The sequence below is a fragment of the Vipera berus genome (assembly GCF_964194415.1).
Source record: "Vipera berus genome assembly, chromosome: 5".
NCBI classification, from domain to species: domain Eukaryota; kingdom Metazoa; phylum Chordata; class Lepidosauria; order Squamata; family Viperidae; genus Vipera; species Vipera berus.
In genome coordinates this window covers 48,102,114-48,129,334 of record NC_138207.1, presented here as the reverse complement: position 1 = coordinate 48,129,334, position 27,221 = coordinate 48,102,114, and the positions used below count along the sequence as shown (strand labels likewise).

The window sequence follows — 27,221 nt, the reverse complement described above, 5'->3', positions numbered from 1 at the left end:
TTTATTGATTGCATTTGGATACAACAACTTCAGTAGATACTCAGTCCAGACCTACTGCTGATTTCCTACCCTCACAGGCCAGTGACAACTGCAAGGAGCTCCTTTCCAAGAAAAAAAAGTTCTGTTTGTAGAGGGTCACGTGGACCCACCTGGACTTCTATAAAAGAAGATGTGGGGGCTATAAATTGTTAACTGACCTCCTCTCTTTGTCTTCCAGTGTATACTCAGGAGAAAAATGGTCAGTGAAACAGGGTAAGTCAGAATTATGGACTGCAGAAAAGCCATTCCCAAAGGAACTGGGCTGACAAAATAGCCAGTTAACTACAAACTGAAGTGCTCTCTTTGCTGGAGAGATGCGAGTTCTTTTTTTCAGGCTAAGTAAACAAACTTCTTCGAGGTTACAAGAGGCTGAAGAAATTTGAATAAAGGAGCCTCAGAGCAGGTTTTATATTTTGGTTCCAACCCATGGGAATCAAACCAGATAGTGCAAGGCATGCTCACTATGTCAGCTTGGTTAGATTTTGTGAACCTTTTTCCTCTGGCTATAAAAAAGTCAACTGCCCAGAATTGGTGCTTTGGCTGGAAGCAGCCAAAGTACAGCATACCGTGGTTTTGTCAACCTATTTAGGCCAATCTGGGAAGAACTGCCATATTGCTAGAATAGAGAGCAGCTGCTTTCTGCTACCTTAGTGTGACTCTCCCTTCAGGTCCTCTTGTTCTTCTTCACGCAAAAATGAACAGACAGAAAAATTTGTGAAGGGTGTAGCCCAGCTAGAGTTTGAGACTATTTACAAGAGGATGATGGCATTTAGCTACACTCTGGAAATTCCGTGCATTCCAAGAGAAGAGGCAGTCTCTGTTCACTTCTACACAGTGTTCTCTTTTGCCCCTTGTTATGAGAGGAGCTTGCAAAATGGGTGCGTTGAGACAAATAACATTAGACCAAAGGAAAAGCTTGGTGCATGTTACTTCTGTAATTATTAGCAACCTATACCTCTTGCTTAACCCACTTTAAGCACCACTGTATATTTTTCTTTTACTTTATTTCTGAAATTGTATATTTTCCAGGCGGTGTAAATTTTTTTGTACAAACCAAAAGAAAAGTGTGAAATAAAAAAAAAACTTAAGAAAATGTCTATTTTCTTTTAAGAAAAGTCACATGTAAACTTGATGGATGGGGCAATGAAATGTGAAAGAATGAGCAGAGGGTGGAATTATTCTAATGGTGGACAAAGGCAGAGATGAAAATTTATCTGATGTCTAGCACAGAGTACGCTTAGTAATTTCTCATTCCTGCTCTTGTTCCTGGGTCTGAAAACAAAAACTGGGTCTAAATGAACTTCTACCACTACTGCATTTTTTTCTTCCACTCTGGCTGGTGGCGGCACTTTGTAAACAGCTGACAATTGTTCCATATGAGAAATATTGATCTGGAAATCAGCCAGTGTTGATCCACAATAGTTACTTCAGCTCAGGAGTGAGATAACAATAACAATATTCTTTAGTTAATCTTCTTAATTAGGTGATCTTGAAGACACTGTTGAATCTGGCTTTTAGAGAAGACTATAAAAGCAGTAATTTGATTTTTTTTTTCAGTCTACGTACCTTGGTGACTTGCATCATTGCAATCACTAAGAGTAACTTTGAGGCCGGATACAAAACAACAACTGTCTCTTTGTTTTCCTGGGTTTTCTTTTTGGGATCACTGCCAGTTTGTTATTCACTCAAGAATGAATTTAAGGAGATTCAAGTGAGAATATTATATCCAGAGTCTTGAATTTACAATCTGAGATATTGGATTATTGTCTTTCATACTTTATGGTTCACTTACATATGCACGAGTCTAGGTAAATTTATTAAATTTAATGCTATGGTGCATTACTGAACACGAGTTCACAAATATCCCTCCAGTGATTAATATTGACCTTTCTTTGTAGTCTTTTCCTTCTGGCTCCAGTTAGCTGGAGATGGCCTTATCATCTAGGAGTATCAACTGGGGTGGATCGGAATGTCAAAAACAGTATTTCCTCCATAGAGAGATGCCAGCTCATTTCAAAACAATTGCTCTTGGTGACAGCTGCCCACTTGCAGCTAACTGTAGTTTTGGAAACAATACTTGTTGCTTGAATTGGGCAATGTGATCTCTTGCCTGCTCCTGTTCCAACCAGGCCTCTCTAGAACTGGGAAACTATTACTTGCTCCATTAAGCCTGAAAGCTTACTGAATGACAGATATTTTAGCGAACTGCTACCAATTTGTTTCCCGAGTGCCATATCTTTCTGAACAATAAGCAGGTATAGTTAAACAGACTCTTCATTAACACTAGCATTGCAGCACTCTGATTTCTGAACTGATCACACTCTTCGGGGTAAATTGCTTGATTTGCAATATTTATTTGATTTTCTTCGGCACCTTCACCACAATCTTCATGGGCTCCTTAGCTTTGTTGCGGTAGGCTTGGCGGATTATGTCCACAGCTCGCTGGTGCGTTACATTCTGTAGACTCTCTCCCTCTACTGCAACCAGCTCATAGCCAGCCTAGCAAAAACAAAGAAAAGAAACATGGGACAAAACTGAAAAACAGTAAAAAAAGCATAGCAAATTACAATTCTACCCTTTTCAGATTTGATGTGTCATCATTGGTTACAGATAGTGCCCGACTCATAACCATTTGTTTAGTGATCATTTGAAGTTACAGCAGCACTGAAGAAAAGTGAGTTGTGACCAGTTTTCGCACTCCCATGGTCACATCAAAATTTAGGCACAAGGCAGGTGGCATGTATATATGACAGTTGCATTAGGTGATTGCCATTTGTAATCTTCCCAGTTGACTTCTGACAAAGTCAATGGGAGAAGCCAGATTTACTTAATAACCACATGATTCACTTAACAACTGCAGATTCATTTAACAATTATGGCAAAAAAATTCACTCACCTGCCTTGCTGAGCAATCAAAATTTTGGACTCGATTGTGGTCATAAGCCAAGAACTACCTGTATATATTAGATGTGGGAATTTTGAAGCACTAATATTAGTGAATAGTTCAATTAGTACCGATAGTATTTCTGAAGCCTAATCTGAACCCTTCCAACATTTAAATGATATAGCAATGGGTCGAGCAGGCTCTTAAATTAGTTCAAAATAAATTGGCATCTCTGGGTCACCAAAAAAGATCCCAAATTGGATCTTCTAATCTGTTCTCAACTCCTAATCTATACCTTCGCTTCAACCCTGAGTAAATAAGTAGGAAAATAAAGGTTTTCTTAGTCCTAATTTCCACAAACTCCTTTATACTTATATTGTTTCCAGAACAAGCAGAAGAGACAACAGGATTAAGGATTCTTGGAAATTGGCAAAGTCCTGTTAAGGTATATAGGGCGGCCTTCACCAACTCAAACTTTGATACTTCCATTAAGCGGCAAGTCTGATCCGCCTTTACAATCCAAAGCAAGAAGAAAGCTGCAAGAAGTGGCTCCAGCCCTTTCCTGTACTGCTGAGAACAGCTCGCAGATGCTAGAGGCTTGGAAAAAGTGTGCCAAGGCTTGAAAGTGGGTTCAGGAATAGACTGGATACCTGTTAAAGCCACTAAAACACTAGCATTACACGACCATTTTGGCCGGTTCCAGTTAATAGGTTAGAAACTCTAGATTCTAGTGAAGTTTAAGAACTGCAAAGGGGTTTCACCTGTGTTTTTACCAGTCAATCCCATTCCCATCTGCCCTAGCATCCTAAAGCCATTTGGGGCTTTAATCCAAATCAGCGTAAATGAGACCTGTAACCTCTAAAGGAAAGAGGCCCCAAAGAGGAAAATCTAATTAGAGCAGCCTGGTGGGCGGGCAGGCTGGCCAAAGTCCACAATGGTTCTTTGTCGACCCCCCAGCTTCATTAAAGAGGCCTTGGGAAATGTTGCACAGTGCCTTGAACTATGAGGGACCCTGAATGGCACAAAGGGGTGTGTATGTTGCTAGGCCTTTAGCTACAAAGCACAATGAAGTTTGTTTCGTGTAGGGTAGGAATCAGTTTAAATGAACAAAATGGCCAGGCTGTGGTATGAAAAAACAGCAAAGTCTTCAATGCAGTCAGAAGGAGGAGGGAAGATGGATCAATTGTCCTTTTTAGTCCTTCGAATCTGAATTTTATTCTGCGTAAAGTTTTGTTCACATTGTGATCAATTCATTTTTATCCTCATTCTGCAGGTCTGGGACAGTCTGGAATAGTCCATATTTGTTGTGATTACAGTATGGAAATCATTCCAGACTGAATAATCCAAAATAAAAATGGCAAGTTGTAGAGTCATTCTAACCTCTGTCTACTAAGTTGATACCTCTTTCTTTTATATTTTATTTTTTTGGCTTGGTTACATTTAAACGTACCTCATGTTACCTCATATTAAAAAAAACAAGTAGATTCAGGGTATGGTTACGAAACTGTCTCCTCTCGGTATAATGGCAGAATTGCTACATTTGCAAGATTAATTTGATTAACTGAGAACTTGATTGTATAACTAAAACTATTGTTTCTTCTCCCAGAAAAATCAGTCAATTCTTATGCAGCGTGCATTTTACATTAAAGTTGTATATCAACACATCAATAGATTACTCATTATTTTAGTTACAGAAATGGAAAGACAGTGTGCAACGGTAAGAACATTACTAATTATTTCATAATTTCATACATGGGTTGATGTTTTGAAGAGGCCCCCATGAACATGGTGGTCTTATTTTTGAATAAATATATGTAGTATTGGGCAAGATGGGCATGCATAGTGCCAGAAAAGAAGGAGAGGCAAAGAATATAGTCCGGTCAAGACAGCAAAGTGATGTTCCCTGTTCCAATATTTATTTTCCTGAGTGACTTTGCATCAGTTACATCTATAATCTTGCTATAATGGGACAAGAAGAGTGCGGCTGCTGCTGTCCTGCTGGGTGTGTGAAGAAGTGTAGTTTTCAACAGAGTTTCTGAAGCAATCAATTTATGCAGTTTAATTGATAAAAAATTCTTTTGAAAGAAAATGATCTATGCAACACTTGGAGAAACTAAAGTCTGTTACTACAAGTTCAGAAGCAGGAGAAAAAATATAATTACTGAAATCTGTGCAAGACTTACACTTGAGCGATGTGTCAAGCCCCGTGGGCTCGACATTGATGGGAGGGGGGAGGGAGATGACTGATACCTGGGAGGAGGCTAGTGATGTCACCGAACAGCTGAGTGGCTCCTCAGCTGGGCCGCCAGACAGCTGTTCGGCGCAGGAAAGCCTTAGGGAGAAGCTTACTCATTATATAATATGGATGGCTGTAGCAAGTTGATCATGGTATTAGAACACTTCATTAAGCTGTTAAAGAAAGAAACATCTGGACCTCCTATTTGTCCAGCTAGTAGTAGTGACAGATCCCCATTTTCCCTTCCCTACTGCTTCAGCTACCTCCAGTTCTCCACTCAGAGATGCTGCTCCCCCAGGAAATATCTTCTCAATTTTCACCATTGGCTGCAATTTGGATTCAATTCCTCCTGAAATGCTGATGCCTGGAAAACCAACAGTGCTGTGAGTATTTAGAAAGTGGTGGCATGTTTGAGTTTCTGTAAATCCATCTCAAAGATAGAATTACACCAATCTAAAAAGTAAGCATCCTGCACGTTAAACTTGGCTACTGATGACTTCACCAACAAGCCTGCGTATTTATTTATTTATTTTTTGCACAATATGGAAACAGTTTGTCATTGTCTTCTTCCAGGATGTTTTTTTTAACCTCATATTCTGAACTGGGATTTCCTGTTAGTCTCTCACACAAGTACTACGCAGGCCAGACTTTGTTTCCTTATTGAGAGAGCTGTCAGGATCAGAGAGATGTGTAGTTTAAAGGATTCTGTACTAATCAGCAAATGACAATGTTATTTCTTCCAACTGATTTGACAAGAGCAATCTAATTGACACCAACACCAAGCTTTTCCATAAATTTTTTATTCTAGTAAACTATCCTTACTTTACTATATTTTATGTACACTTTCACGGTCTCTTCTTCACAATCTTATAAATTTCCTCAGTCCTCTACTTGTTTTCATCTTGTTCACTCTTTTTTCCCCAAATCAATCCTCATTCATTCTCTTTATAAGACCAACTCAAAAGTTCTTCTGTACTGGATTCTCACTTTTGTATTCAGTCCACAATCATTTAGTACCCATTCATTTTTGGCCCTATCTCTCTTTGTTTATCACACTTCTTCAGTAACCCATACTCACTGTGTTCCACTTTTGGTTTTTTTTTACATACTCAATTCTTATTTCTGCAAGTGCGCCCAAGCACCCTTACACTTAGCATCATCATACTTTATCTACTTGTTTTAGTTTTTCACCTTTGTGTTTAGCTTGCAATTGTTCTTTTTAGACTAGCTGGTCTGTGATTCATTAATTTTCAGTTCTGTACCACTCATTGGTTCATACAGTCTAACATTTGCTGCAAATCTTTTGGATTATCAACCCACACAACATCATGTCTGCCCAGAAAGGTACACATTTACTTTATTTTATTTCTATCATATTGCATTCACCACAGTCAGCAAACATCGTTCAATTCCATTCTTTCCTTCCCTTCCATAATTTAAAACATTATCAAAACGTTCTTCTTATTGTGCAATAAACTTTATCTCATACATATATTTTCCAGTCATCAGCTGAAGACACATCCTGTGCCTGACATAAAAGCACATCTCCAAATTTTGTTTGTTGTCACCTTTAAAACTCTTTTGAGTAGAATTCTACCAAACTTCTCCCAAGACATACTTAAAAAAATAATCCTGCTATAATTTTTACATTCATTTTTTTTAACCCTGTGCTTTCTATCAGAGAACAACAAGAACTTGTGGGCTCACTTGCCACTTGCACAGCCCAGTTCCAAACTGGCCAGAGACTGGAGGTGGAGGACCCCTGCTCTATTTTGTTTAGTTTTAAGCATTACTTGCTCTCTTTGATTACATTCTTACTATCTTTTTCTCTCTATAAGCATTGCACAGTATCCTGTTTTTCTTCATTTTTCAAGAACTCATTCTTTTGCATGCATTTCTTTTCTCATTACAGCCTTTACATCATAATTCCAACAAGAAAACATTTTCCTCTGCATACTACTAAAAATCTAATTGTGTTTATCTATTTGTCTGTTTGCACCCTTATATTAGCCCAAAGGGTGCATTAGACCACAACCATTTTTGAATCAAGATATCTAAAATCCACTAATTTAAAGAACATGAAAAAACTATAGGACCCATTACTCTTGTGGAACTGAAATTTCCACAAGGTTCAGAACAGTTTTATTTGCAAAACTGTGACTGTTGCAATGTCCCTATAGTCGTGTGAATATGATTTCCAACACTGCCTGCCACCTTCCCAAAAGCAAAATCAATGGGGAAACCAGCAGGAAGTCAGGCTTGTTCCCAAACCCACTGTTCCCCCCCCCGTGGTTATTCTGTTTATCTAATCAGGTAAGTAAATACTGATTTATTATTGAAGTTCATTTGCCACTACAATTATTTTTCTATTTATGATATATACTCTTCTTACATGATCATGGCACCATTCAGTAGTAGAATAAAAAATATGGTCATCCTAATATTTAATGTACCTTCTGGTTGCTGCACTTCTTTTCTCTCAAAGGATGGCCCATTACTCTTACTGGTTGCCCAGTATTCCTTATAGAAAATTCCACATGCTTCTGTTATCATTTTGTAAACTTTTTTTATACTTGGCCCCAGCAGCCTCCACACTGCCTTTCCTTACATCCACTTTCCAAATATTTGTACTAGATTATCTTCTCATACTTTCTCATCAGAAGAGTCCTACTTTCTCTCCCTGAAGCTCTTCTACTTTCACTCTACTTGTATTCTTCCCTTCCCTGTTTATTTTTCCCCATGATCTATCTTTGACTACTAAAGAAGTATTGTTCAAGTTATTTTGGCACATGAGGCAGAAAAGCAGAGAAGTCCTTGAAAAGTAAGAAAAATGCAATTGTTACCAGTGTAATAACTCGCAATTTGCTATCCATTTATGACACCAAAAGTGATTTGCTGAGGCTTCTCACTCTGCCTAGCAATAGGTCTGCTTCTCTCCATTTCAACTTAGAGAGGTCTGCTTACCCAGAGATTGCTTGTTCTTGGATAGGCTGACAGTCACCAATTCATATTCCTCCTCTTCCTTGTTATGGGGGCCATTTTGGAGCGGGTTCTCTGGGATCTTATCTCCCATTTCTGCTTGCATTACCTTGCCAGTAGCTGAGGTTTCCTTGAAGAGCTGTGAGAGCAGGGGCCTAGCTGTGCATGGTCGATTAATAACAGAATAGAGGGTATCCTTGGCAGGCAAGATTTCCTCATATGGTCCCCATGCTACAGCCTGTCTATGGCTTGATTTTGAAGAAGGAGGCCTCCCTCTGCCAGGTTGTACATCCAGGGTTTGCACCTGAGAGGATACAGTGTGTAGGGAGCTCATTGAGGATTTAGTAGGTTTAGTTAGACTCCAAAGGGGTTCCTTGCTACTGGTCACTGAGGAAGAGACCCTGTTGGGAGTGTAGGCATCCAGTGGCACATCAGCAAGAGGAGTATAGTTTTGAGGTTGAGTCCGTCCATGTCTGGGAGAGAGCTGCAGTCTTTCCATGGCATCTTTCAGTATCTCCTTGTGTTCCTTCTCCCCATTTGCCCTGTTGGTCATCACTGGTTTCAGAAGAAAACTACCCCTGAAATCTATAACCAGATTCACAAGATCAGATCATTATCATTCCCCCCCCCCCGTATTATGAAAATTACAGAAGGGAACATATCCAGTATTTGCTGCTTGAAGTGAACATTACTGTTGTGTAGGTCTTGGAGTGAAATTTTGGCCCCGGATATTGAACATATAAGCATGTTGCTGTGTGTGTGTTTATGTGTGTGTATTAGTTCCCCCCTAATTAATGAAATTCAGATCACCCCCTTGTGACATATTTGGTAGGTAGTATTGCCAGCTTATACCAGGTATGCCAATAGTATTTCGATTCAACACTATTTCTGTCCAATTAATTGTTCTTTGAATTATTTTTAAGTGGCAGAGTCACACTGTTCACAACTGCCATCTTACTTTTTACTATTTATTTTATTTTATTTTAGAAATCCAGTTATAAAAAATAGTCTCCTACATAGATATAAATGCAGTGTCTGAGATGAAGTGTGCACATTTAAAGTTGTGCACAATCATTACATCTGTATAATTTTCTTCAAGTCTAGAATTCAAACTCTTGTGTTACAGTTATAGCTAAACCGGCTTCAGGGACAGGAGGGTGGAAGGGAAGTTAACAGAAAAACTCACCAGGCACTGGAGTGATAAGATGTCTCTTTGGGGGTGTTTCATGTTGTGCTGGGCGGAGGGCAGGTGATCTTACTGTAGACACAGAGAGAAAAAAAGAGTGGCTCACTCTCTTTCCCATATTCTATACTATTTCTGAGATTTTTGGATACCCCAGCAATAGGTGGTATTTGGTGGCTTTCTCTGTGTAGTTAATTTCTAGACCAATGTTCTCAACTTTAGCATCTTTAAGATGGGTAAACTTCAACTCCCAAAATTCCTCAGCCAACACTGTCTGGGGAATTGTGGGAGTTGAGGTCCATTCCTATTAAAGCTCCCAGAGTTGAGAAACATTGGTCTAGACCAGGGGTAGGCAACCTCGGCTCTTTTATGACTCGTGGACTTCAACTCCCAGAATTCCTGAGCCAGCCTGGCTCAGGAATTCTGGGAGTTGAAGTCCACGAGTCATAAAAGAGCTGAGGTTGCCTACCCCTGGTCTAGACAGTAGAATCTCCACAGCTCAAAATTGTTTGGAAGTAATGCTTTCTTCCCAGATGCTTGTGTTTGTGTGTGTATGTGACAGAGAGAGAAAGGAAGAAAGAAAAAGAAAGATTTGCACTCTTTTAACTTGCCATCATTTCAAGGGTCAACTGTTGGCATAAACGGCAGACTAAAGGCAAGGCTGGTTGTCAATTGTCAAGATTTGCTGGTGATACTAGGGTGTTGATAAGCCTCTTATCATGTTTCCCGCATTGCACAGAGCATTAAGCATTTCAAAATATGCTTATAGATGCCCCTCCCCATTCAATATTAATTAGTTCCAGTACTAAGGCCCTGCAAGTTCCAACTCTGGCAGTCGTTGAAGAGTTGAAATTAAACTTTCACTGTCTTTGATCACCATTCTGTATAGACCTGGACTGATTATATAATTGTCTATTCGAAAGAGAATCATATCTGCAGGGAAGGAAAAGGAGAGGAGCACGTTCCCATTTTGCAAAGATGAAGGAGAGAAGCAAATGCAGTAGATGCAGATCCTGAAGGGCAGCAGTAAAGTGTTAAAAGGAAGAGAGAGCTGCCTTCTCCTCCTTGAGTTGTTGTGCTGTGAAACTGTTGAAGAGAGATTTGATGCTAATTTTATTGACTTTTGCACAGGGAGTAGGAGATGGACACCGCTTTCTTCTTTGCCTCAAGTAGGCCAATGGCTTGTGGCTGCATTGCCAATCCAGGCAATGCTTTGTAGGAAATAATAACCGACTTGAGGTTTTTATTTTCTTTATCTGGATTTTTTAAAATGGCCAAATAAATTGAAATGTTCTTTTCCTGGTCATAAACCTCTAGGTAAAGGAATCTTTTCCGCCATGCATATCCATACATTTTGGTTTATTTTATTTTTGTGCCATCTTTGATCAATGTGCTTTATTTTGTTGTTTTCAATTTGTTTTAACTGTTGTCATCCACCCAGAGAATTCTTTTTATAAGACTTCAACTTTAAAAAAGCCATATACCCTAAAGGAGATAATTCTGAAATCCAGCCTATCCACAATATAAATAAACCCAATATAAATAAAGATGATAAATGCAATTCTTACAGATTTCCTCGCCTGTTCTGCTCTTGAGTGCACCATAGGCTTCCATCTCCAGGGGTACCACCATACTGTCAAAGCGGCCAAGATCTGTAGGGGTAATCACATTTCTGGGAAAAAAGGAGGAAAATTCTGGATCATTGATTTATAATGCAGATCGGTGTTTGCATCCATAATGCAGACATAATACAGGTGTTTCTAAGGGTGAACATAACCACCATTTTAAGGAGCCCACATATAACATTATTCCACCATAGTTTCATAATCGTGATATATAAGAATACATATTCCATTACCTACAGCAGCTAAGGGTCATGTTGCATAAGATAATGTCTGCAGGCATTGTATAGGCATTATAGGAACTGTAGTCCAACACATTAGGAAAATAGATGCTTGGGGAAGACTGTTATAGGCATTGTAGTCCAACACATTGAGAAGATGGGTGCTTGGGGAAGGCTATTAAATTGCTGAAGGAATCACAACAAGAGGTGCAGTGGTGGGATTCAGCCAGTTCGCACCACTTCGGTAGAACCGGTAGCTAATTTTTTGTTGCCCAGGCACAGAATGGACTTCCAGAAGCGGCATCCACACAGAGAACCTATTGTTCACATATTTGAATCCCACCACTGAATAGGTGTATCTTAAACATGTCCTATATATTCTTTTTTCATGTGTGTGTATGAGTTTATGTATGACATTATTCATAATATATGCCCCGTTTCTCCTCAGGAAGTTCAAGGCTTTTTCTCATTTTACTCTCAGGACAACCATCCTGGTGAGTTATATTTAGCTGAAAAGGAAGGCCCCAAAGTTACCTCGTGAGCTCTGTGGCTGGACGGGATCTCAAACCTGGGTCAGGATGCCTGAACTTATTCTTACCTGATATCTCGGAGAAGCAACAACTTCTCAGGACGGTCAAGAATTGCCAGCAGCGGCCTCACCAGGTCTTCCACCCCTCCTTCTCGGATGTACTTTTGGAGGGAAAAACGATCAACATCAAATAAAGAATAGGTGCTTTATTTGGTTATCCTGGTTTGGAAATTGTGTGAACTGCCTTCTCTCCCCCACCCCCCATCCTTGTTACCCTATCACTCGTGTGAAGGCCACCTGTGTCACTTAAGACTTATGCTCCCTATTCAATAGTTTGACTTCAGGAATTCAGGGAATATAAAATTCCCACAGGCATTTTAAGGGGAAAATATTAACTCTATTACTAGACATCAAGCAGCATTAAATATAGAATTGCATAGTTGTATTTTCCCATCATTCTATTTCAGGTTTTATGAATTTTGAAAACTAGTGTCTTTCAATAACTTCCTACCAGTACTCTAGACATAAATTCCTACTGTGCATTGGTTCAAAGCTCCCTCTAATGGCTGTTCTGCAGATGATGAGAAATGGGATATGCCAGTAGTTTAAATAAAATTTCTCCAACCTGGTCCCTCACCCCATGGTTTGCTTAAAGCAAATTAGGCTGGGAATTCTGGAATCTTCCCTGGAGGGAACAAGGTTGTGGAAAGCTAGTTTAACCTGGTGAAAACCAACACTGCCATTTGATTGGCAGGCTTGCTAATCTGAACAAAAACTAAAATTTTCAGAGAAGAATATTCTCTTGAATTATATACCTATTATATGGAATTTGACAATTGGACAACATAAATGGGTTCTCAGTCCCTTAACTATGGCCTAAAGATTAATAACACAGCTTTGGAAAGATAAAAGTGGCTCATTTATTCAAGGAATGGAAAAACTAATTGCACTTGACACCTATAAGTGGATTGCCTATAGACAGACTTTGTATAGGCAGGTATAATGAAATATGGAACTCATTTATACAACATAGAGCAAGTTTAAACATTGATAGTTATATAAGTGTATTAGAAATAAGTATATATACATTTGAATAATATTTATATTTTGTAATCATGTGAACTGTTAAAACAATATATTTTGTTTCTTTTTCACTTTTTAAAAAAACACTTTTTATGTGTTGCCTTTGTTCTTGAGAATGCATGTATTTGCAGCATAATTTTCTGTGTGTTTTTCCCCTCTTTTACTATTTAATTTAAATAAAAAATAATTTTAAAAACGTTTTGCTAATCTAAGGCATCCTGAACTAAGGCATCCCCGCACTATGTAAGTATACTGTGTATGTGCATAGATGTATATTTGTAAAACAGGGGGCTCTGGGTGAATTGTCTCAAATACAAGAAAGCAAGCCAACCAACACCTTTCTGCAAGAAATGATAGAAAATACAACATTGAGTTAAAGCTTTACAGCAGTGGTGGTTCAGCACAATTAGAGGACAGTACTTGGAAGGCTGCTGGAAATCCCCGCATGATATTTAAATCAGAATCCCTTGGAATGCATGAGGGATGTGCCTTACTCGGGTGCAATGTCGCAATACAGCTGCCACTTCATCTTCCATCAGCAGCTTCCTGGCCATGTCCTCAATGAGCAGCAGGTGGCTGTCACCAACACTGTGTTTCTCAGGTGCCTTGGAGCTCAGAGACACAAAGGAGCATCCTTTTCCTGGAGAGGGTCAAGGAGTGTATATGTTTGATCAGCACTGAACAAAACATGTTGGCCCTGCTCAAACCTGGAAGCGCACAGCTGCAAGTCACACACATGCTGTTTTATGTCTGAACAAGCTGCCAGATTTCTGCATGCAATTTCCAATAACCCTCCCACACAAAATCCTCTAATGAAAGATTATCAGAGCCAGGATATGGATACAGATACCGGATGGAATGATGCCATTTCAGTTTTGCACGCCAGCATGGAAAAAAAAAAACAGGACACCAACCGCGCGAGTTGTGATGGGAGTCTCCCGATACTCCCATGTAACACCTCTTCTCCGCGAGCTGCATTGGCTTCCAGTTGCCCTCCGGGTGAGATTCAAGGTGCTGGTGATGACCTATAAAGCCCTAAATGGCATGGGCCCGGATTATCTGAGGGAGCACCTGCTGCCAGTGTCAATTTCCCATCGTCCTGTGCGCTCCCACAGGGAGGGCCTCCTCAGGGTACCGCTGGTCAAGGATTGCAGATGGGCGATCCCCAGGGGGAGGGTGTTCTCTGTGGGTGCACCTGCCCTATGGAATCAACTGCCAACGGAACTCCGGACTGCCCCCAACCTTCATTCATTTTGCCGGGACCTAAAAACCTGGCTCTTTGAGCTATCTGGTCTGGACTGAGGGGTTTAATGTTTTTAAATTGTGATTTTAATTTTTTGCAGCTAGACTTAATTTTATTTTATTTTAATTTTATATTATATTGTTTTTAAATTTTGCCTTGTAAACCGCCCTGAGTCCTTTGGGAGTAGGGCGGTATATAAACCAAATTAATAAATAAAATAAATACATGTGCTGCCTGTGGCCTTACGAAATTTTGTGAATGATTCGAGACAATTGTGAAGCTCAACTAAATGAGCTTGGGTTTTAGATAGGTTAATCAGTCCTTTCCAAAATATCCTCAAGTAAGGGTTACTTACAATGATTCAGCTACCAGAGGAAAACTTATATTTGACTATTGTAGAAACAAAACAATGACAAGTTTTGTCATGGAAGATGAACAAATATGGCATGCAAACTAACGAAAGTGTGACCTTAGATCACCAAATTCTTATGTTGTAATAAATTGTTAGTATATGCTTTGGTATAGAGATTAGTTTAATTTATACTCTGCTTTCCCTTAATGATTATGGAAAGGCAAGGTCTAAAGAAAGCAAATAACAAACGTTGAATTTGCACTGAGCATTCCGTACTTCCAAGCACACATATGAACACTACACCAAGCGCATGCTGCACTCCTGCTCATTTACCTCGTTTCAGAGTCCGGTTCACAAATTGCTGGATAATGTTAACTGCAGATTAAGGGCAGTGGGAGAAAGACCAACAGCAAAAGGATTATGAATCTAATGAAGAAGAGTGGATGAGCAGAGACTGGCCTAGAGCTACTATACTGTACTATTTATCATAGTACTTGCACATAGTACTTGCAATCCTTGAAAGATATATAGCCAAAAGTGTTTTCTGAATCCTTGGAGAAATCTGGTTGTCCAGATTTTTGCAGCTCAGATCTAATAGCCTCTGGAGGGTGGTTAACTCCGAGCTAAGCTTCTGGATGAGAGTATTTCTACCTTGGCGATTTGAAGAGGTGTGGACTTCATCTCTCAGAATTCTCTCTCTTTAAGTTGCCAAGATTGGGAAATAGGGCTCAGGAGCAAAAGCAATATTTGCCTCTCATTTTGCATTCTTTTATGCAAATGATGCTTGAAAGTCTGATTTTTTTTTACTGCCCCCAATTGCATCAGAAATCCAAGGAAAGCAGCATTACTATGGCAAGGTACAATTTGTCAGATATCTTTTCTTATGTATGCATGAGTTAAATGAAAAACATTTGAACAGGATTTTAGTACCTTTCTCCAGACATGACTGTTTGTATACCAAGGACCTATTGATCCAAAGTCTCCAATGCTTACTTTAGCCCTTTAGAAAATTTGAAAACTGAACCCTGAAAACCCTCTGGGTTCCATACAGTCTATGCTTTGAAAAACTCCCTACCCTTGGCTATTTGTTTAAAAAGCTCACTTTTTATTACCTTTCTCCCCTTCAGAGTGTGCAGGTAATTTGGGCTGCCTCTGTGATTCCAGGGATCCAGTGGTTGAGCTTGGCCTCCCTAGTCGGGTGCTCTTAAAGAATAAGTTTATCAGGGTTTTGGAGCGCTGGAGAGTGACTTTCTTCTCTGATGATAGCAGCTTCCCTTTCTTTCTTTGATGCTTTTCCTCTGGGGGGAGAGGGGGAAATTCAGGAAGTCAAATCAGATGATCACAACTATAGGAATAACATGACATCTCAGCCTTGCCTCCAAAGCCCGCAGGGCATTATCGTTTCAGCAAAGTATTATAACTGACATTTTCAAAGATGATCAGAAAAATTGTGTGTGTGTGTGTGTGTGTGTGTGTGTGAGAGAGAGAGAGAGAGAGAGAGAGAGAGAGAGAATAACAAATTAGTAATAGAGCTAAAAAAGTAATTGGATGTTTATGTGATGTTGCCCTTTGAGATAATCTATCCTTTTAAATAATCAAATAGAGGTAGTCATAATGGCTTAGTGACACATACCACAGATGGTCAGATAGCTCTGTGATCGCTTAATGGGCAGACGGGGATGGCTGAGCGCTAGTAGAAGAGCCATTTTGGGGGATGGCTCTGTGATTTCCTTGCTAACAAATGGCTGGTGCTTTCTCAGGTGGCTTTCTGTGCGAATGGCCGTGTCCTTTAGGATTTCCATGGGCTGCACAATCCTCTGGGTTTCTGAGATCAGGCTCCCTGAAAAGAAGGCCCCATCAGGCAATGGTTCTGTCTGCATGGCAGTCTCTGCCCTCTGTGACAAATGGCTCTGAACTGGCAACTCTGCGGAGACGCCAACATCAACCATGCAACTTTCCGCTGAGCTGGGTACTGGGGCCATAAATAGGCCATTCATGGAGCTTAAGGGGGTCCCTGAGGAATAGGATGACATGGACGAGCTGGATTCAGAGGTTTGGGACAGCTGCTGCAACTGGCCATTAGTCACTGCAAAGAAAAAGTAAAAGTTGGCTGTTAGGAGGACTTCAGTATACAACAAATACATAGCTGTTGTGCAAGGTGTACATATTTCATGCATTTCATTGGTTTGGTTTTCCCAGCACTCAATGTGCTATATTTTGCATAAAGGAAAAAAAACATTACTTTGCCAGATAATGCAAGTATTGCCATTACTACTGCTGCATTCAGTTGGCTATGTGAGTACCATTGATATCTACATGGTATTGTAGAATATTTTGGTTTTAATATCTATCATACATGTATTTGTATATTTATCCCTCTCATATCTATCTGTCTGTCTGTCTGTCTATCTATCTATCTATCATCTCATCAGTTTGTATATTGCCTCAATCACAGAGACAGCTTTAGGTAGTTTATGTATTAGGATAAAAATCATAACATAAGGATAACAATAAACAATGATACCCACTGGTATACTGATCCTTGATATTGCAAGGAAGTATTTAGGTTAAAGACCCTACTGGGATGTGATAATTGGCCACCATAAATATCTCTCTGGGCAACACAGCACCTGTTCTTGGGTTCCTGTATGTTTCTTAAAGTAGAACCATTTATGTGCAAGGGTAGCAGAGCAAAAGAATGTTTTCTGAAATCCAATAACGAAAAAAATTGCAGATTGATTTGCATCCCTTATTCTTCCTTAATAAAGCAACCCCCTCTCCAAAAAGATGCCTTACATCTGTTGAGCCAGCAGTATTCAGCCACCATTTCCTTGTATGCCGGGAATCTCCCTGTTTCCTAGAAGGGCGGGATAGAAGAGATGCAATGTGTCATGGGGTCATTTGCTGCCTGAGAAACAATGTGTGAAAGTTTAAGATACTAACCAAGTGGAGAAACACTGATAAATGCGTGTCTCATGGTTAGGTCCTTTTCTAGATGAAATTGGATCTGCTATATTTGTCCCAGAGCAACTTAAGGAGGGATTCACTTGGCAAAAGAAATCCAAGTACACTTGGAGCACAGAAAAGTATACCGTATTTTCCGGCGTATAAGGCGACCCGGCGTATAAGACGACCCCCGACTTTTAAGAAGATTTTCAAGGTTTTTCGTCTTATATGCCGGAAAATACTTACATGCCAGTTGCCAAGTGTCCGACACAAGCCCGATTCAGCCCCGTCTGATGCAGATGGTGCAAAGCCTCCCTTTTGAAGCCCAAAGGGGCTTTTCCTTCCACCCACCCATTTGAGAGCACATTTGCAGACGGAGCAGCCGCGCATCTGGAGCCAAGCCCCGCCCAGGAGGCGGTCAGCCAGGTGGGCTCGGAAGACGCGCTGGAGAGGCGGGCTTGGGGCGGCCATGCCAAGGCCGGCTGGCGAGGGCTGCTGCGTGGTCTGCGGGCGAGAGGGGCGCCAGGCCCGCCAGAAGTCCCCGGAAGTTCCTGGAACTTAGAACGGCCTGGCGGCGGGCGGGCGCTCCCTCCCCAGGGGGATGCAGGGGAGGCATCCTGCGGGGGGGCGGTGCAACCACCCCACCAGCGCCTGGGGTCCAGCTCCACCTCACGGAAGGCGGCTCTCGGGCCCCTGCGGGGAAGAGGGGCTGCTGGGGGGGGCTCTTGCCTTCGAGCTCTGGCCGGGAGGACGCCTCTCAGCCCAGGAGGCTCTTCTCAGGGGAGGGCGCGGGGGACGCGCAAAAGGGGCCGTTTCACCTGAGGGCTCCTAGGCCTTGTGGGGGGCGGTGAGGGGGCAACTTTTGCCAATTGCACCTGCGCATACAAGACCCGCAAAGGCGAGAGCGGAGGGCCGCCCTGCCCTCCCTGTCCGTCGCAGAGGAGGCGAAGGCCCGACTGGCCCCACCGGCCCTCCCGCTGCTCCCGCGCTTCTGCCGGCCCCCGAGGCGCAGCGTTTCCCAGGCGGCAGGCAGCGCCGGAGGGCAGCCGCCACCCCGCCATGGCCGGCGCCCCTCCTGCTTCCCCCCCAGGCCTTGAACTTCTCCCATTGGGCGCAGGGCGGGGCAGCTCCGCCCGCCGCCTCTTTTTTACAACTCATGTGCCGCTTCCCTCTCACTGTCAGCCGAGGCGTGCTCGGCCCGGGCTCCCGGTCCCTCTTCCCGGCCGGCTTCCCGCCCTGCCCCTCATGGAGCTGGACTGGGCGTGCAGCCTCTCGGTGTGGATGCTTTTCCTGGGCAGCCTGGCGGTGCGGCTCCAGCGCTCGGACCTGTTGCTGAGCCGGCGGCTGCTGCTGCACGTGGGGCTGCTGGCCATCCTGCAGGCACTGGGCCAGGCCATCCTGCCGCTGCCCCTCAGCACCGCGCTCACGGCGGCTGCCTGCTGGCTCGTCTCGGCCAGCACCGCCCGGCGGAAGCACATCCCCGCGGGGGGAGAGCGGTGCTGGTGACAGGTGAGTCTGGCGGGCGCGAGGCCCTCCCCTCAGGCAGCGCCGCCTTCGCATGGGGAGAGCTGCCCGACGCTCCCGCCCAGCCATGTCCCGGAGCCGCGCCGGAGATAGCTCGGTTGCGCGGGGTGGCCCGGCTTTGCAAGAACGGGGACGCTCGACTGATTTATGTTTTTTTTCTGGCGTATAAGACGACCCCCCAACTTTTGAGAAGATTTTCATGGGTTAAAAAGTCATCTTATATGCTGGAAAATACGGTACTAGAAAGCTTAGCTGGCTGAGGTGATTGGTCTGCACCTTTCCAGAACTGATGAAGTTCTATCTCCTCCTAGCATCTATCATTTCTTTAATAACAATGAGAATGGGATATAATTTGGATAATCTTAGCCCTTCTGTGATTAATACCCCTTGCTACAACTTTTTTTTGACTAATACTTAGGAAGACATCAGCCTCACCTTAATGGTCAACATGATGTGGGTCTGCCCCTTTAGCACTTCCACTGCCCTGCTATGGCTGATGTTATCAAACTTGACTCCATTGGCTGCAAGAACTTGGTCACCAACTTTGATCCCATGTTGCTCAGCCAGCCCGCCAGGATCCACTCTGGGAATGATACAACATCGAACAAGCACAAGGGGGGCATTTGAAAGAAAGATCAGGCTTTTCCTGAGCAAACAAGGTAGGAGCAGAAGAAAATGGCACATTTTAAGAATGGGAAAGAGAGCAACAATGTTGAAAAGAAATAAAATGTCTATGTTAAAAATGGGAAGGCAAGCTCCCCTAGGTCAGTTTTTCCTGGCTTTCTCATAGCATTCTACCAATCTTGATGTCAGTATTCATTAAATAAAACTGTTTTTCAGCCTAGTGTTCACCAGATATGTTGGACAATGACTGAAATCTTCCACTGTAAATAATTATGAATAACGTGAGTTGTAATTCAGCATATCTGGTGAGCATACAGGTTGTGGAAGGCTACATAACAGCCTGCACATTTTTCTAGCAATCAGTGTGGGAGACAGTAAACATTTATTTCTGATAAATTTCCTAATATTCAATATTGTATTGTGCAGATAATGACATGCTTTATTTTATAGAGAATATTTGGATAAATAAAATCCAAGCTTATACAGTGCTGAATATGATTATATTCCCAAATTGTATCAGACCATGACCTATGTTCTTATAGAAGTGTCTTCCCATCTCTGACCCAGAGGATGTGATTAGTATACCAAAAGAACATAGAGTTCCTTTTGGGTTCTGAAAAATCAACCATAAGTGAGACAGAAGAAATTGGGCTGAAAGAAGACCAAAGGATAAGGCTTTATGGGGTTAGGGTGGCCCATGCTAATTCTATACATTATATTGTTATGGATTAAGTGATTAAACTGATAATCATAATGTCTGTCTAACCTTTCTACCTTCCCCTAAAGGGTGATTTATATTCTAATTTAATTATAGGGGGAGGGAGCCTTAGCCCAAATCTATAACTGCAATGGCAGTCATGATCAGGTTTTGAATGTTTTGTTCCCTCTGAAATCTCAGGTTGGATCATCCCCACTGCATGCTTACTATTTGCAAAAACATAAAATCTCCCATTGAAACTAAGCAGCTTTTGACGTGGAGGTTATCAATTCAGCCACTAACAAACCAATCAAGATCTTGGGCACTGCTATTTTGCAATAGGCAATTTACTTCCCTGAAAAGGAAACATCGCAGCTAAGGTGAAATTTAAATCTAAATCAGGATCTGAAATACTCAACAGAGAAGTCTCTAGGAAGAGCGAGACTCACTTGGAAACGTAGATGCCAAGGCCATACTCCTTCCCTCCGCGGATATTGAAACCCAAGCAATAATCATCAGATGTGGTGTAGAGATGGATGATGTGTCGCCTTCCAATCTCAGAGCTGGTATCTGAGGGAGTGGAGCCACTCCTCTCCACAATCAAGCGCCTGTTTACCACATCAACCCTGTGAGAGGTAAAGAATTAAGAAATAATTTCTAAGCAGCTGAAGTCTTTGAAGATGCCTGCAAACTACCACTTTGAGAGATAACTCGTTCCAGCTTCATGGGAGTGGGTGTTATTTTCAATCAAGGCTGATCAAAATGCACGAGCATATCCGGCTGTGGCCCTCAAACTTATATAAACAGTCCCATTTCGGCATATGTGATTCCCTCCCTCCTTATTTATATAATCAGCACCCCCCCAATACATCTGGATTTATACTTTTAAAGAGAATGCCTGTTTTCCAAGTATATTTGCACCTTCAACCTTCTAGAATTTCAGAAGAAGCTGTTTTCAAAAATCCCTACTAGACTGTGGGACTGGTACTTAATGATACTGTGATGCGCTAAGAAAATCTATATTCTGCTCTTTCAACAATCACCTCCAGATGGAGGAACTTAAGCAGCAGTCATTCAGTAACTGAAGGCTCTGGCTTTCTGCGTGGCAGAAAAAAGGAGGCAGGGGGAGCAGGAGCTATTCCTGTACCTCTGTATGTATAAAGCCAGAGCAGGAAGGGAATACCTATGATTTTATTTATTTGTATTTACAGTATTTTTTAAACTGACATGGTGACACAACCTAATGACTCTCGGTGACTTTGAAGATGTGACTAATCAACATATTGGCAGGGATCCAAATATGAGGTGGAAGGGGGCAAGCAGTAGCCAACGAAACACAGCATGACTGCAGCCTCGTTTTTACAAAGGGGAAAGAAACATCCTCACAGCTTGCCAAGCTAACTGAAGTTAAGAAAACTTTCCCATGAGGTAAGCAGCAATAGGTCCAAATAAAATCAGCACTTGATGAAGGGACATTTAGCAATGGATAGAGGGACGCGGTGGCTCAGTGGGTTAGGACGCTGAGCTTGTCGATCAGAAGGTCGGCAGTTTAGCGGGTCGAATCCCGAGTGCCGCGTAACAGAGTGAGCGCCTGTTACTCGTCCCAGCTTCTGCCAACCTAGCAGTTCGAAAGCACGTAAAAATGCAAGTAGAAAAATAGGGACCACTACGGTGGGAAGGTAACAGCGTTCTGTGCGCCTTTGGCGTCTAGTCATGCCGGCCACATGACCACGGAGACGTCCTCGGACAAGCGCTGGCTCTTTGGCTTTGAAACGGAGATGAGCACCGGCTCCTAGAGTCGGAAACGACTAGCACACATGTGCAGGGGAACCTTTACCTTTACCTTTACCTTTAGAGGGTAAAAGAAACATAAGAACTTACAGGTAGGAAGAAAGGGTAGAGTGGAATTTGGATGGAAGGGAAAGAAACATAACTTTTAAGAAAAATAGAACACTTAAAATGTCTTTATAGTATGAATAAATTGAAATATGTCTTATAGGTAGTCTTGGACTTACAACACTTTCTTTAATGACCATTTGAAGTTACAATGGCAATACAAAAAGTGACTTGTGACCATTTTCCCCAATTATGAACGTTACAGCATCCCCAGGGTCACCTGATCAAAATTCAGACCCTTGGCAACTGACTCATATTTATGACGGTTGCAGTGTCCTGGGGTCATGTGATCACCTTTTGCAACCTTCTGACTAGTACAATCAATGAAGAAGCCAGATTCACTTAACAACCATGCTACTAACTCAACAACTGCAGTGATTCACTTAACAACTGTGGCAAAGTAGATTGTAAAATGGGGCAAAATTCACTTAACAAAATCTCGCTTAGCAACAAAAATTTTGGACTCTGTTGTGGTCATAAGTCAAGGACCACCTATATTTTGTAAATAAAATTGTTTTGTTGAATGAAAACTTGTTCCACTAGGCTGACCTGTGTTTATTTTCTAATTGTTGCCATTACCAAATGACAGCAGGCTTTCTCCCGCTTGGTGCCGTCCAAAGTATGGACTTCCATTCCCATTTCAATTCCCAGATTTCCTCAATCATATTGTAGAAGTTAGTCACTTATCTGAACAGTATCCAGGCTGGGGAAGGTTGTACTAGTTAGTATATGAAGAGCAGTAGCCAGACGAGCATTTCTGCATTAGTGAACTGTAGTACATTGTTCTGGCAAAATAAACCATCTCCTTATTAGTGATTTATTTCTACAGTGATGACTGAATAATAATATAAATTATTAATGCAGAAATGAATTATAAATTGCTCCTCTGGAAATATTCTTTCTTCAATACAAATAAATATTTTCAGATATTCAAATTCAATACTATTTTGTGTTTTGAATTTAAAGTGTTTTGAATACTAATTTGATTTTTATTTTTTCTGAAATTGTTTTTACATTACAAATGAATTCAAAGGCTTCTACCATATACATGTTGTTATTTTTGTCAGTTGCATGTTATCACAAACCATTGCCTTTTACCTATTAAATGAGCTTACATGCTAGCTATTATTGCAAGACATTATTCAAGTATGATCAGAGCAAAAATGTATCCCATTGTCAGAGCCAATTTTAAATACACAGTTGAGAAAGGAAAAGGCTAAAATACAGTTCTGGATGAGCTGAGCATTCCATGCCAGTTCTATGAACTCTGTTGGTTTTATGGCATAGATGTTAAGACTCTAAACTTCCTCTGAAGTCAGGAAGTTCAAAAACTACTGTAATACATCAGTGTATATCAATTGTCTGTATTGCCCAATATTAAATAACACTACATTTCAAATTACCTATCAAGCCCTATCAAATATTAACTGCCTGATATCTGGTACTGACATCATGTCTCATTTTGTACCATAATCTGATATTTAATGGTGCATTGTATTCAAGTTTACATGTCACAGAGAATTTTCAGAGCTGATAATAGATGGAAATTATTTTAAATAAAATGTCATCAAGAAATTCATTCTGGCTTGGACTTCCCCTCTCCCAATATTCTCATCACAGGTGTTTTGTTTTGTTTTTTACCCCAAGCTTATCACTTCCCAAGGTGTGATCTGAGGATATCTGACACACCTGCCCTGCTTAAGCAAAGGAAGTTAGTATCCAAAGGGTGCAGTTTGTATGCTGCTGTGAGTTCCAATGGACTCAATTTTTCAGCCACATCTCAGGCAGCATGATTATCTTCCTTCCCCTTTTCCCCTTTTATTAAATTAGGTGGTTCTCCCCCATCCCACATATAATCTTCATATGCTACCTTCACATTATACAAGTGAAGCCCACTCTTAACCATAGTTTTAAAGTAGTTCATTTTGGAAGAGGAAGTTTAGCCCAGTAACCTCACATCCTTTTGACCTTTCCCCCATCCGGTTCCCTATCACAGTTTACTTTAATAGCATTTCCTTGCATCTTAGGAAACCTGATCCCTTGGTCACTCCTCTTCTTAAGCCAGTCTGAGTTAGTACAATTGTGATTTTTGGGTTATCCATAGTTGACAACAATGGGTACAAATTGGCAACGGGTACAAGTTGGCAGTTCAACTTACCATGTAGTCTTTTCTTTGGAAAACTTTATCCCTGGCACTTTGCCCATACGTCTCACAACCATTCGCAGCCTGTTATTCCCTGTCAGGACCTTGATAGCACTTCCCATTGTAATGTTCTCCAAGCTCACACTGTTCACCTCTGTGATTTTATCCCCAACACAAAGGCCGGCTTGTTCTGTTTATATTAAGCAGAGAATGCTCAGCTTCATAGATTTTCTTTTTCTGAGCTTACTAAAATTAACAAACTACTTAAACAACAAAGAGACAAACTACAGCAACTTATTAACATCAAAATAGATTAGAACTTTGAATTATTATCCATTTATATGCAGTATATTGCAGGACACATAGTATGTTACCCAAATATTAAGATAAATATCAGTTTGGGGTTATCTCTTTTTTTGTGCTATATGGATAAAGCTGTAGGTTTTTTCAAGTGTTTTGAAATACATAGCTTTTTATCTTCACATTATCAAAATGCTGAATGTTCACGATAGTCATAAGCAAGTATGTGAATCCTGACATATATTTTCCAGAACGTCAGTAAAAACATTCTAAAATGTCAGATTTAGCAATATGATATACAAAGAAAAATATCTGATGAGTGACCTTTCAGTGACATTATTTATCTTTTTGTTACAATAGCCAGACACATGTACTGGAGAAGAAGTGACAGCATTGAACCCAGAATATGTATTTATATTCATAATTTATAAGCAGATAAATCTGGGAATGTTGAAGCCATTTTACTGACCTGCACTGCTGCCCTCTTCCACCTTGCTGACAAAAATACCCAGGCCGTGTTCAGAGCCCCCACGCACACTGAAACCCAGCTTCCCCTCTTTGCTCTTCTCCACTGTAAAGGCATTGATAGCCTCACTCTCATCACTGTTAGCTGGGAAGGGAATATAAGACAAAATAGTAAAGAAGGTATAGCTTCAAAAAAACCAAACACCTCAATATACTGGCATGCCCAGTGGATGCTTAATCTTGCATCCAAAACACATTTTCAATTCCATAGACAGAAAATCAGGAGAAATGTTTTAGACATTTTTCTGAACTATGTGCAGATCAGCCTTTCTTCCCCCCCCGCCCCCCAAAATGACCAATTTTAAGAATAATAATGAAATAGGCTGGAGCCAAAGGCCTCGGACTGTGTTATAAATCTCAGACAGGTTATTTAAAAAGCGAATAACCAAGACTCCATGGTTGCTGCATGAGATCAAACCCCTGAGCTCTCCTCATGGGTTCCATGGGTTGGTTTTGAAGTAAGACACAAAAATTTGGTTTAAATCCTGAAATAATTTTACAAATTACAAAAATATCTCATTTGATTTAGAAAAAAAAGAAAATCCTGCTTCTGTCCATTTATTTATTATTTTTATAAATACTCCAGGAGGTGAACACATCCAACACTTCTACCTCCCCCCCAAACAATAATGCTGTGAGTTAGGCTGAGAGAGATTGACTGGCCCAAAGTCACCCAGCTAGCTTTCATAGCTAAGGTGGGACTTGAATTCACAGTTTCCCACATTTTAGCCTAGTGCTTTAATCACTAGACCAAACTGCCTCTCTATTTGTGCCTATTTCTATGTCTACGTCTCTATATCTACATATAATTATATCTATCTGTATAGTTGTATCTATCTATCTATCTATCTATCTATCTATCTATCTATCTATCATCTATCTATCTATCTATCTATCTATCTATCTATCTATCTATCTATCTATCTATCTAATCTATCATCATCTGCCTGCCTATTTCATCATTTTCCCATTCATTGCATTTTCCCCAAACTGTAAAGTTGGTCCTGATCCATTCCTTGATTACAATCTAGGGAGACTTAACAGTTGTCCCCCCATACATATATATTTTTCTTTTCTATTAGAACAAATTTTCCTCCCCAAGGGCCTTTTAGATGTGTAGGATGATAGTTCTTAGTGCATCTGTTGAGCCTGTTAGCTTGGACTGACAAAATTCATAGCCCAACATATCTGGATGGGTGTAGATAGTTGTGGAAGTCGATATATTAAAATCCACCACAATATTTAGAAGATGGTCATGCTTCATTACTGAAATTAAATCTTTAAACCATATTTCTTTATTAATCCAGTAATGTGTGTACATAGAAAAATAGAGTAGAAGTCTATGAATACACAAGTGCTATGTAATTGTGAATAAAGGTTATCTATGTTATACAAATGCCTAACTGGTAGAACCTTTCACTATTGTTCATTAAAAGGACACTAAATTTTGAAGACAAGCTGCTAATAAGATTTGGAAACTTTAATTTCAACTTTGATGAATATTCATAAACTACATCAGAGCTATGAAATCAGAAATAAGATATGAGAAATGTCATCTGTGTACTGTCTTCCCTATTTAACCCAAAAGTACCTTCTAGTGGTGCGTTGATAAGAATAACTCTTCCCATAGGTGATGATGGATGGAAGTTTTGATTATTCCCATTCATAAGACGATTCTGCCTGCTCAGCAAAAGGAGGTTAGCTATGCTGATGTCACTGCTGGAGTCCTGAGAATGAGCAGGAGGAAAAAACTTCGGGAAGGAATCAGAAACATGAGCCATGGCCAGATCAGACTTTGGTTGCTCCTGGAGAGACTTTCAAGCCATCTGATTCTACGGATCTTTTGGAGCAGCTTTTGAGTGATGGAAGAGTCTGTTTTCCTCATGAAGGCGGACAGAGTTGGATTTTGGCCCCTTTGGTTGTTTTCTTCAGAGGAAAAAGTTGTTGGGTATATTCCAGTGCATCTTGCTATTGGGCATGTGAGTTCATTTTGCTAATGAAAATTGTATGAAAATACAAATACAAAAAATACAGAAAATGTTCTTATCTTTAAAATGGTGGATCTAGTGAAAACATCTTGCTTCTCAGTGGGTTTGATCTGTGATTTGCTCTCCCTTCCATACAGTTGTGCTATATTAACCACAAATATGTAATTATACACACACACACACACACACACACATATATATATATAT

At 40.9% G+C, this 27,221-nt stretch overlaps 1 protein-coding gene across 3 annotated transcripts; it reads right to left on the bottom strand.

Moving 5' to 3' along the window:
• Positions 1–1,836: 1,836 nt before the first annotated feature.
• On the bottom strand, positions 1,837–27,058 carry PDZD7 (PDZ domain containing 7). 3 transcript variants are annotated; one of them, XM_081329357.1, is made up of 16 exons: positions 26,618–27,058; positions 24,971–25,111; positions 24,217–24,391; positions 20,612–20,788; positions 19,277–19,424; positions 17,168–17,228; positions 16,005–16,457; positions 15,484–15,669; positions 14,705–14,746; positions 13,271–13,416; positions 11,763–11,854; positions 10,890–10,993; positions 9,325–9,396; positions 8,124–8,723; positions 5,423–5,523; positions 1,837–2,538 (listed from the first exon to the last, which is right to left on the bottom strand). In XM_081329357.1, the coding sequence occupies exons 1-16, from the start codon at positions 26,805–26,807 to the stop codon at positions 2,392–2,394; spliced, it is 2,835 nt and encodes a 944-aa protein (XP_081185483.1). In that variant the 5' UTR covers positions 26,808–27,058; the 3' UTR covers positions 1,837–2,391. The 3 variants fall into 3 exon arrangements, with proteins under 3 accessions (XP_081185483.1, XP_081185482.1, XP_081185484.1); XM_081329356.1 differs by lacking the exon at positions 14,705–14,746 and having other exon boundaries at positions 19,277–19,487; XM_081329358.1 differs by lacking the exon at positions 14,705–14,746.
• Positions 27,059–27,221: the final 163 nt, after the last annotated feature.